The sequence below is a fragment of the Dama dama genome, chromosome 22 (assembly GCF_033118175.1).
Source record: "Dama dama isolate Ldn47 chromosome 22, ASM3311817v1, whole genome shotgun sequence".
Lineage (NCBI taxonomy): Eukaryota > Metazoa > Chordata > Mammalia > Artiodactyla > Cervidae > Dama > Dama dama.
This window is the reverse complement of record NC_083702.1, coordinates 57,705,297-57,717,584: the sequence shown is the minus strand read 5'-3', so window position 1 is coordinate 57,717,584 and position 12,288 is coordinate 57,705,297. Positions and strand designations below refer to the sequence as shown.

Below are 12,288 nucleotides of genomic sequence, written 5' to 3'. Positions count from 1 at the left end.
TTGTGACCTCTGAATACCTCTAAATTTCATCCTGGGAACTAGGGTTAGAGAATGATGTAGCAAAAGACAAATGGAACAAATAATTTGTAACTAAAATACCCAGTATTTTACCAATAAGATCAACCTCACTGTGTTGTCTTTTATTTCTAGAACATGATTATTGTCTGTTGCAATGAAATAGTATCCTTGTTTTTGAGTGATGAAATGGCAACTCCACTATCTGAGGTATGTATCTCTTTTAAAACTGTATCTGATTCTCTCACAAGTATGTTGTTGCTATGGAAATGGAATTGCAGAAAACATCTATTATGAAAGTATCAAGGGCCTAACCCTCCTTAATTAATGTGAAAAAAGTGATAAACATGAGTTTGTAACAGCATGTTATTTTGGTTAGACATATTTTTTGTTAGAAAATAAACTAGTACAGAAATTTGTGAAGAGGATAATCTTAAAATCATCTCAAACCTTCCATTTAGAGAATAACCACTATTAACATTTTGGAAAATGTCTTACATATTTTTCATATATAATTAGACTTTAGAATTTTTACATCAGTGGGATCATTCTGCACACACATATTTTAACTTTTTTTTTTTTTTATTCAGCAATAGTGTTAACGGAGATATTTTTTGTGTAAAGTCTACCCTGTTCAATTTAATGCCTACATAACAGTTTCTTTTGTATATTGTCATGTCAGGCTTTATTTATATAATTAGATCTTTATTCATGGATCTTGAAGTTGATGGATTCTAGTACATACTTATTTCACCCTTCTGCATTACCCATCCTCCAAGTTAATTGCTAGGAATAGGATTTTGGAGTAAAAAGCATATACCCATGGTCCCTGGTTTACAGTGATTCAACTTATGATTTTTTAACTTTACAGTATTGTGAAAGCAGTACCTATTCAGTAGAAACTGTACTTCGAGTTTTGAATTTTGAACTTTTCCCAGGCTAGTGATATGCAGTCTGATACTTGTAATGCTTGGCAACAGCAGTGAGCCACAGCTCCCATCAACCACATGATCCCAAGAGGAAACAATCCATACATGTAACCACCATTCTGTTTTTAACTTTCAGTACAGTATGCAATACATGTGCATAATAAGTATGCATAAGCTACTCAACACTTTATTGTAAAGTTGGCTTTGTTTTAGATGACCGTGTCCCACTGAGGGCTAATGTATGCTAATGTATGTGTTTTGAGCACTTTTAAGGTGTGCGCTAGGCTAAGCTCTGATGTTTGGTAGGTTAGGTATATTAAGGATATTTTTGACTTAAAATATTTTCAGCCCACGATGAGTTTATCCATTTATTGTTTCTGTTCAGTTGCTCAGTTGTGTCCAGCTCTTTTTGACCCCATGGACTGCAGCATGCCAAGCTTCCCTGTCCTTCACCAACTCCTGGAGTTTGCTCAATTCAACTCCATTGAGTCAGTGGTGCTATCCAACCAACTCATCTTCTGCCATCCCCTTCTCCCTCCTGCCTTCAGTCTTTCCCAGCATTACGGTCTTTTCTAATGAGTCAGCTCTTCGCATCAGGTGGCCAAACTATTGGAGCTTCAGCTTCAGCATCAGTCCTTCCAATGAATATTCAGGATTGATTTCCTTTAGGATTGACTGGTTTGATCTCTCTGCAGATCCATTTATTGACCCATTTATTGGGACATCACAAAGAGTCAGACACTTTTCACAACCCCTTCCTAAATCAAGAAAGACCTGTATATACCTTATTGTGGTTAGCCATATATAATATAAAATTTATCATTTTAATCATTTCTAAAGTGTATTTTTTTCCATTTATTTTTATTAGTTGGAGGCTAATTACTTTACAAAATTGTAGTGCTTTTTGCCATACATTGACATGAATCAGCCATGGATTTACATGTGTTCCCCTTCCCAATCCCCCTTCCCACCTCCCTCTCCATCCCATCCCTCTGGGTCTTCCCAGTGCACCAGCCCTGAGCACTTGTCTCATGCATCCAACCTGGGCTGGTGATCTGTTTCATCCTTGATAGTATACTTGTTTCAGTGCTATTCTCTCAGAACATCCCATGTCTCTTTTTCTGTTTTGCATATAGGGTTATCATTACCATCTTTTTAAATTCCATATATATTTGTTAGTGTACTGTATTGGTCTTTATCTTTCTGGCTTACTTCACTCTATATAATGGGCTCCAGTTTCATCCATCTCATTAGAACTGATTCAAGTGAATTCTTTTTAATGGCTGAGTAATATTCCATAGTGTATATGTACCACAGCTTCCTTCTCCATTCGTCTGCTGATGGGCATCTAGGTTGCTTCCATGTCCTAGCTATTATAAATGGTGCTGTGATGAACATTGGGGTACATGTGTCTCTTTCAGATCTAGTTTCCTTGGTGTGTATGCCTAGGAGTGGGATTGCTGGGTCATATGGCAGTTCTATTTCCAGTTTTTTAAGAAATCTCCACACTGTTCTCCATAGTGGCTGTACTAGTTTGCATTCCCACCAACAGTGTAAGAGGGTTCCCTTTTCTCCACACCCTCTCCAGCATTTATTGCTTATAGACTTTTGGATAGCAGCCATCCTGACTGGTGTGTAATGGTACCTCTTTGAGGTTTTGATTTGCATTTCTCTGATAATGAGTGATGTTGAGCATCTTTTCATGTGTTTGTTAGCCATCTGTATGTCTTCTTTGGAGAAATGTCTGTTTAGATCTTTGGCCCATTTTTTGATTGGGTCATTTATTTTTCTGGAATTGAGCTGCAGGAGTTGCTTATATATTTTTGATATTAATCCTATGTCTGTTTCTTCATTTGCTATTATTTTCTCCCATTCTGAAGGCTTTCTTTTCACCTTGCTTATAGTTTCCTTTGTTGTGCAAAAGCTTTTAAGTTTCATAAGGTCCCATTTGTTTATTTTTGCTTTTATTTCCAATATTCCAGGAGGTGGATCATAGAGGATCTTGCTGTGATTTATGTCAGAGAGTGTTTTGCCTATGTTCTCCTCTAGGAGTTTTATAGTTTCTGGTCTTACATTTAGGTCTTTAATTCATTTTGAACTTATTTTTGGGTATGGTGTTAGAAAGTGTTCTAGTTTCATTCTTTTACAAGTGGTTGACCAGTTTTCCCAGCACCACTTATTAAAGAGGTTGTCTTTTTTCCATTGTACATTCTTGCCTCCTTTGTTGAAGATAAGGTGTCCATAGGTCCATGGATTTATCTCTGGGCTTCCTATTTTGTTCCATTGATCTATATTTCTGTCTTTGTGCCAGTACCATACTGTCTTGATGACTGTGGCTTTGTAGTAGAGCCTGAAGTCAGGCAGGTTGATTCCTCCAGTTCCATTCTTCTTTCTCAAGATTGCTTTGGCTATTTGAGGTTTTTTGCATTTCCATACAAATTGTGACATTATTTGTTCTCCTTCTGTGAAGAATACTGTTGGTAGCTTGATAGGAATTGCGTTGAGTCTATAGATTGCTTTGAGTCGTATACTCATTTTCACAATATTGATTCTTCCAATCCATGAACATGGTATATTTCTCCATCTATTTGTGTCCTCTACATTCAAAATGTTGTGCAAACATCTCCTCCATTCATCTCCACAGATTTTTCACCATCCCAATTAGAAACTTTGTACCCATTAAATAATAACTCCCCATTTCCTCTCCTCCCCAAGTTCCTGGTAACCTTTGTTCTACTATTTGCCTGTTCTGAACATTGCATATAGATTGAGTCATACAATATTGTTTTTTTTTGTGGCTAGCTTAGTTCATCTGGACTTCCCAGGTAGTGCTAGTGGTAGAGAGTCTGCCTGCCAATGCAGGAGACATAAGAGATGCAGGTTCAATCCTTAGGATGGGAAGATCCCCTGGAATAGGAAGTGACAACCCACTCTCCATTCTTGCCTGGAGAATCCCATGGACACAGGAGCCTTGTGGGCTATAGTCCATGGGGCCACAAAGAGTCAGACATGACTGAGTGACCAACAGACACATTTCATTTAGCACAATGTTTTCAAAGTGTATCCATGCTTTAGCATGTATCAGCACTGAATTCCTTTTTAAGACTAAATAATATTCCATTGTATGCATTTACCATATTCGTTTATCCACCCTTCTGTGGATAGATGAACATGCGAGGTAGTTCTGTTTTTGGCTCTTGTAAATGATGCTACCATAAACATGAGTGTAAGTGTCTAGGTAAATACCTAGGAGAGGAATTGTTGGCTCAAATGGTAATTCTGAGCTTAACTTCTTAAGGACCCCCGAGAGCTGCACCATTTCACATTCCCACCAACACTGCAAGAGCATTCTGAAATCTCCATTTCCTCACCAACACATATTTTCTCTTTTTTGAATGTAGCCATATTAATGTATGTAAAGTGGTATCTCATTGTGATTTTGACCTGCATTTCTCTAAAACTGATTTAGTTGAGAATCCTTCATGTGCCTATTACCCTTTTGTATATCTTTGGAGAAATGTCTGTTTAATCCTTTGCCCTTTTTTAATGGGCATTTACAATTTGGTGTATAATTGCAAATGGCCACCAGTTTTCTCTCCTATCTGTAGTAGTGACAGGCCCAGTTTACCCACATACCCATCCACACTAGTTCTCTTCCTCTTTCTGCTCTCTCTCTCCCTCCCCCTTACACCCCTCCTCCCCTCCTCTTCTTTCTCTTCTTCTGACTGTTGTACATCTAACAAGTAAAAAATGACATTTTCAATTATTTTATATTTATTAATAGTAAGGCCAAATATAGTTCATATAGTTCATGTTTCTCCTTTTGTGGAATGGTGTTCAATCATGTAACTGATGAACAAATACATAGAGTGAGTTGCGCATGTTCATCTATCCACCGAAGGGTGGATAAACGAATATGGTAAATGCATACAATGGAATATTATTTAGTCTTAAAAAGGAATTCAGTGCTGATACATGCTAAAGCATGGATACACTTTGAAAACATTGTGCTAAATGAAATGTGTCTGTTGGTCACTCAGTCATGTCTGACTCTTTGTGGCCCCATGGACTATAGCCCACAAGGCTCCTGTGTCCATGGGATTCTCCAGGCAAGAATGGAGAGTGGGTTGTCACTTCCTATTCCAGGCTCTTTTATAGACCCTAGAGAGCCTGCTGTGAATGAGTAACAAGGACCCCACACTCTTGGAGCTGCTATTTTTTTTGTGGAGGGAAACAGTAAATAAGTAAATAAGATAATGCCACACTTTGTTAAGTGCTACGAAGGAAAAAACAGGGTGAGATGTTAGAGTGGGGTTGGCAGGCTGCGCCCAGTTTGCCAACTATACTTGGCCAACTGCCTGTTTGTAAATAAAGTTTTATTGGAACACAGCCATGTTCATTTGTTTACCAGTGGGTCTAAAGCTGCTTTCAAACTACAACAGCAGAGCTGAGTGGTTTTGACAGAGACCATATAACCTGCAAAGCCTAAGCCATTTGCCATCTGGCCCTTTACAGAAAAAGTACGCGTATCCCTGTGATAGGAAGTAACAGAGGATGGGTCAGCAGGTTGGATGGGCGGTAAGGGAAGACTGCTCTTAGGAGACTGTATTTTAGTAAGACTTGGAACATCACACGTGTCCCTGCCACTAGTGCTCTGGCTTCTCTGGAGCAGGGGTGATGCTCTCGCAGTCTTTGAATGAATTCCTACAGTGCCTTGTACAGGACATCACTTGGTTACTGTTTCTTGAACTGAATTAAATTCTCTTTAATTTTCAATATCTGAAATTTAATATCTGATTAATTTTTTTTCATCTGGCCATTCATATTCTTGTCCCATTTTTTAAAGTGAAGACCTTAATTTTTTTTATTGTGGAAATGTGTAGAATTACTACAGCAGACCATTGGTAATTAAAAGATCAGGCTTAAATCTCATTTTGTACAAACCGTGGTTTACAAGGGCTTCCCTGGTGGATCAGATGGTAAAGAATCTGCCTGCAATGCAAGAGTATGTCACAGAAAAAAATTGGTTTTTAAACACACATGATTTATAACATTAATGGGCTTTGGCTCCTGACAGACCTGGGTTGAAATCCCAACCTTGGATCTTGTTTGACCCAAAGGCAAATTATTTAACTTCTCTAAGCTTCAGTTTTCTCAGATATAAAGTGGGATAATAATACCAATAATGCCTCACAATCTTGAGGATTAAAGTAAATAAAGTATGTTAGTATTGGGAGTAGGGTCTAGTGCAAATAGGGGCTTCTCAGCTGGCGCTAGTGGTAAAGAACCCGCTTGCCAATGCAGGAGACCTAAAAGATGCACATTCAATCCCTGGGTCAGGAAGATCCCCTGGAGGAGGGCATGGTAACTCCCTCCATATTCTTGCCTGGAGAATCCCATGGACAGAGGAACCTCATGGGCTACCGTCCATGGGGTCACAAAGAGTCAAACACGACTGAAATGACTTAGCACAGCATAGCTAGTACAAATAAATGTTTAGTAAATTATTAACTATTTCATTGTCATCATCATTATCTTTACCATGGTCCTGCCTTCTGTGTTTGAATTCTTCAAGCTCTAATCAACTAATTTCAACTGATTTTTAAGATACAAATTTGTTCTGAAACATTGACAGAAAAGGAGAGCAATGGTGCTAAAGATAGAAAACCAGGAGTCATTTTCTGTTCCTGTAGCATAAGTCACTGTTGGTCTTGGAGAAATTAAGTCAAGGTGCAAGATTCCAACATGAGATCCCAGTCTTGCATCTTTGGTCCAAGAGAAGGTGCCTCCAATTGACCCCATGCTAACCCCTCCACTGAGAGCTAGACTTAACCTGATAGTGCTGGTTGGGGCATGGGCATTTACAAGCTTGTTCCAAGAAATAAATTGTCAGAAAAATACAATTACATGCTTTTTTTTTTTTTTTTTTTTTGTCACTGGGATGAGATCTTGCTGTTTAGTTCCTTACTGAACCTACCTATTATAATTGCCTTTGCTTGTATTGCCTCTTCTTGATTAAAATAAATATTGCCACATAGCTTGTGACAAAAAGAACCTGCGACTAGCAAGGAAATGAAGTAAGAGAATGAGTGCTCCATGCTGACCTTCTTACCACACAGTGCAAATGACAATTAGGTATATTTTTTGGTGTGCCAGTGATGAAGCTATCCTTTTATTGCCTACATAAATTCAAATTACTACAATTTCCAAGTTATCAGATAGGATTTAAATATGATGCCGAAAATATTGTTTCTGCTCTTGCTGTGACTGACTGTGGGGAGGACTAAGTCATCTTACACAACTCTCTGTTCATTGGTAATTATTGACTTCCAGCAGTATGAAGAACACTGTTTCAGCCATTTTGGGAAAATGCAGTTGGCCACAACATCCAATAAAGCATTCCTAATTTCTAGGCCTCTTCCTGCTCTAAGCAGACACTGCTCCTGGCCAACTGTTTAGTCAGTTTTTAAAAATTCAGCTGCTATGGAGTTGCTGTGTGTTTATACAAAGACAGCGGAAAAACGAGGTGGATTCTCGACATACCCTTTGAAATAAGCTGTGCAGTTTTTCTGGTTTGGATGGGGTTGCATGTGTCCCTGTTTATGTAGGAGAGCTTCCATATCACTTTTTGGGGAGCTGGTAAGTCCGAGAAGGTAGTGCTATGCTTTTTAACTTCCTTTGGCTAATTCTGTTACATGACCATACACCTCTTGGTTTCTTTTTAACAAAATTTCCCAAATGGTAACAATGAGAATACCATCTTTAAACTGTCATTTACAGCATGGAGAACAAGCTATTCTATAGTTTATTAAGTATTAAAAAATTAATTCTATTAATATAACTTCTTTTGGTTGAGAGTTGCAGGGTTTTTGGTACCAGCTAAGAGCTGTCTGAATAGATTTTATGGATATCAAGAATTACATCTTTCTTCTGTGAGACATTATCATTCTGTCCTCAAGTGAAGAGTATCCTTTGTATGTAAGTTCATGAGACATCCACTTAATATTCTTATATTCTTTTGAAGACAATGCCGGATGACATCATTTCCACACTGCTTTTAAGACACAGCTCTGACTTTGATTCCATCCGCTCACTGTTCACTTCCAACTGTCAAATTTGGCTAAAGGAAAAAGAAAGCCCTTAAGAAAAGGCCAGGCTATTAATGTGCTCTTCAAAATGCTAAGAAAAGACTAAGCTGTTTATAGCATTTTCAAAACGCTCATCTCCCAGAGATTTGCCAGCAACAGTGTCAAGGTGAAACAGCTCTCACTCGTCCAGGAGCCAAGAGCCTTTGTGTTCCCTGTGCTCAAGGCACTGGTCCCACTTTTCTCAGACATGCAATTGGGGGTGTAGTGATACTTGGATGTAATTTAAACCAAAATATAGTCATGAACCTGATATTGTGTATTTACTGGAAAAGTGGCGAGAAGTATGTGCGCTGCTTGAGAAAGCAAGCCTGGCTTCATTTTGGATACAGCTGTATTTCAGAATCAAGGGGACAGTTTCCCAAAGTTGAGTCACTTTGTATAACTTCAGAGGTGGTGAGAGGCAAGGACATTCTTAGCAGATCTGTTCATTGCTTTCTATCTCACTGCAAACTGAATTAAGTGCTTAGTTTTCACTCACTTCATCCATTTTTTGGTAATGATTTTGTCTTGATTAAAAAACTGGTCCCTTAACAGTGTAATTATAATGCACTTTAGGGGGATGCTGATTTTTGCCCCACATTTCTGAATCAGTGGACAGATCTTTTGAAAGGCTCTGAATTAGAGTTCTTTATATTCAAATAAATCTACAGAGGAGAAACTGGTGTAAATTTACCCATTTTCCTGGTTATACTTTGGACACCAGCCTTTCCGAGATTTTTGCCCTGTTTCCCGTCTCTCAGGCAACTGATACTGCCGTTATGTTCTCTTCTCAACCACCCGTGAGAGCACAGCGTGGTGGAAAGAGTGCTCTACGAACACCCGAGCCCCAGCGTTACTCCTGTGGACAAGCCATTTGTCCTTAAAGACCTCAGGTCACTTCCATGCTGTTGAAGGTCTCAGAAGCAATGTATTTTAGCAGATAAAAGCATGATTTGATTCTTAGTTCCACCATCTATTATGATGTGATGGTGAGCTACTCACATTTCCTTCTCTGCTTCAGCTCCTTACCATTACTTTGATGATAGCTCCTCCTCGTGTAGGATTACATTAGAGACAGGGCGTGACACATCTGATATACTGCCTGTCAACACCATGTGTAAGCTTCCAATACGCTGCGGCCATCTTTATTTTCCCCAGACTTGAAATAATGGGAAATGAGTCATTTCTTCATTTGATCATTAATAACTCTCTGCATTAGTGACCTTTGGCCTATCTGAATGCTTGCAACTTTTCAAAAGAGCAAATAGACATTTAATATAATTTTAATATTATTTTTCAACCATTCTTCATTATAGACTCACATGAAATAAAAATATAACATAATAATGTAGTACAGCATGAAGCTATATTACAATATCACAACCAGGATATTGACATTAATAAAGTCAGACTACAGAACAATTTCATCACAACAAGGACCCCTCCTATTGTCCTTTTATAGTCACTCCCAACTCTCACACCACCTCCCCCCAACCCTGGCTGTTGACAATGACTAATCTATTGTCCATTTCTATAGTTTTGTCATTTTAAGAATGTTATATTAGAAGAACCATACAGTATGGAAGCTTTGAGGATTGGTATTTTTCCCCCTCAGCTTAATTTTCTGGAGAATCGTTAAACTATGCTTTTGATGAACAAAAAATCCATATAGATATTGACACGTTTTACTTTGGCCACACAATCAGCATTAGCCCGAGAGTGCCTGAAGTGGTAGCAGGCACACAGGATGGGTTAGATGTTCAGGGAGGCTCAGGCTGGATCCCAATCTGATTCATCTTCTTACTGCCGCTCCTCCTCCTCTTCCTCCTTCTCTTTCCTTGCCCCCTCCCGTCCACAGCCTCTTATTAATATTGACAGACCGAAGGCTGACTGCTCAACCTAGAGATCCTGAAAAAAAAGCTAGAAAGAAATACTTTGTGTGAAACTGCTTTGTAAATTGTATGCTCTGCTACACTTCTTATCAGAAATTGCCAGTCAGTGGTGGCCATGCAGGAAGAATGGTTGGCAGCTGCTTGCGGGGTATGTGGATGTGAACAAAGGGGTTAGCCTGAGCTGTGTTCCCTCCTCACACCAGAGCTCACAGGGCTGCCCTCTCGTTTCTGCTGCAGCGGGAGCTGCTGACCAACAAAGCCCTTCATGCTTTCCCTCTCACCAACAAAGTCCTGTGAACAAAATGCCAACATCACTTCACATTCCTTGTTAAGTCTTTGCTCTGAAAAAGAGCCCCCTGTTTAGAGTTGCCAGATGTTAAGCTTACTGAACTCCTTCATAAAAAAAAGCATCAAGAAATGCCAAGTATTGTTCAAACTCTGGAGTTTTTATTTCGGTCTCCCAGGTCAAAAGCCCGTAAGCAGACCAGTCACAGCTGTTCTGAAGGGAACCCAGAGTTGGCATTTGGACCCAGTTAAAGTGTTTCTTTCTGCAACTTTGCTGCTGAGAGCGAATGACCTGACCTTTAAGTGGAGTCAAACCCTTAGCGCTGATGGAATGTCCCCTATTCAGGAATACAGTCAGGGGAGAGCAAGCTTGCCAGAGTGTCCATGTCTGAGTCAGGACGTAGCTTAGGCTATGTTCTATGAACAAATACCCCGTGAACTGGCAATAAAGGTTTATTTCTCATAAAAGTCCAGCAAGGGGAGGGCAACTCACCTTCAGCTTGTAATTCTTCTATCTGGACTACCTGGCCTCCCAGTCAGAGGAGAAGAGGGCTGGGGATTTTGCACGATGTTTTTAAGTTGGGTGATTATAGATATTCAGGTTTGCCTGCAGCAGTCAGAGTGTATACCTGTTGATTTGGTGTAATAGCTAATATGGTTGGTGGTGGTTTAGTCACTAAGTTCTGTCTGACTCTTTTGTGACCTCATGGACTATAGCCCACCAGACTCCCCTGTCCATGAGATTTCCCAGGCGAAAATACTGGACTGGGTTACCATTTCCTTCTCAGGGGATCTTCCCGACCCAGGGATTGAACCCTCGTCTCCTGCATTGCTATACAGTGAGCGAAAATAAGACTGGGAGCTGACTGTGGCTCAGATCATGAACTCCTTATTGCCAAATTCAGGTTTAAATTGAAGAAAGTAGGGAAAACCACTAGATCATTCAGGTATGACCTAAATCAAATCGATTTAGATTATACACTGGAAGTGAGAAATAGATTCAGGGGATTAGATCTGATAGACAGAGTGCCTGAAGAACTATGAATGGAGGTTCATGACATTGTACAGGAGGCAGTGATCAAGACCCTCCCCAAGAAAAAGAAATGCAAAAAGGCAAAATGGTTGTCTGACAAAGCCTTACGAATAGCTGAGAAAAGAAGAGAAGCTAAAGGCAAAGGAGAAAAGGAAAGATATTCCCATTTGAATGCAGACTTCCAAAGAATAACAAGGAGAGATAAGAAAGCCTTTACTCAGGGATCAATGCAAAGAAATAGAGGAAAACAATAGACTGGGAAAGATTAGAGATCTCTTGAAGAAAATGAGAGATACCAAGGGAATATTTCATGCAAATATGAGCACAATAAGGGACAGAAATGGTATGGACCTAACAGAAGCAGAAGATATTAAGAAGAGGTGGCAAGAGTACACAGAACTACATAGAAAAGATCTTCATGACCCAGATCACCAAGATCGTGTGATCACTTACCTAGAGCCAGACATCCTGGAATGTAAAGTCAAGTGGGCCTTAGGAAGTATCACTATGAACAAAGATAGTGGAGGTGATGGAATTCCAGTTAAGCTATTTAAAATCCTGAAAGATGATGCTATGAAAGTGCTCCATTCAGTATGCCAGCAAATCTGGAAAACTCAGCAATGGCCACAGGACTGGAAAAGGTCAGTTTTCATTCCCATCCCAAAGAAAGGCAAAGCCAAAGAATGCTCAAACTACCACACAATTGTACTCATCTCACACACTAACAAAGTACTACACAAAATTCTCCAAGTCAAGCTTCAACAGTACATGAACTGTGAACTTCCAGATGTTCAAACTGGATTTAGAAGAGGCAGAGGAACCAGAGATCAAATTGCCAGCATCTGCTGGATCATCAAAAAAGCAAGAGAGTTTCAGAAAAACATCTACTTTTGCTTTATTGACTATGCCAAAGCCTTTGACTGTGTGGATCACAATAAACTGAGGAAAATTCTTAAACAGATGGGAATACCAGGCCATATGACCTGCCTCCTGAGAAATCTGTATGC

General features: G+C 39.5%; 1 protein-coding gene across 1 annotated transcript in view; it reads left to right on the top strand.

The window, feature by feature from the left end:
* Positions 1-12,288, top strand: part of CFAP54 (cilia and flagella associated protein 54) — a 294,342-nt gene that overhangs the window by 271,355 nt on the left and 10,699 nt on the right. Inside the window, exon 67 of the mRNA XM_061125597.1 lies at positions 151-225. Within this exon, the coding sequence (XP_060981580.1) occupies positions 151-225 (75 nt within the window). The remainder of the gene's footprint in view (positions 1-150; positions 226-12,288) is intronic.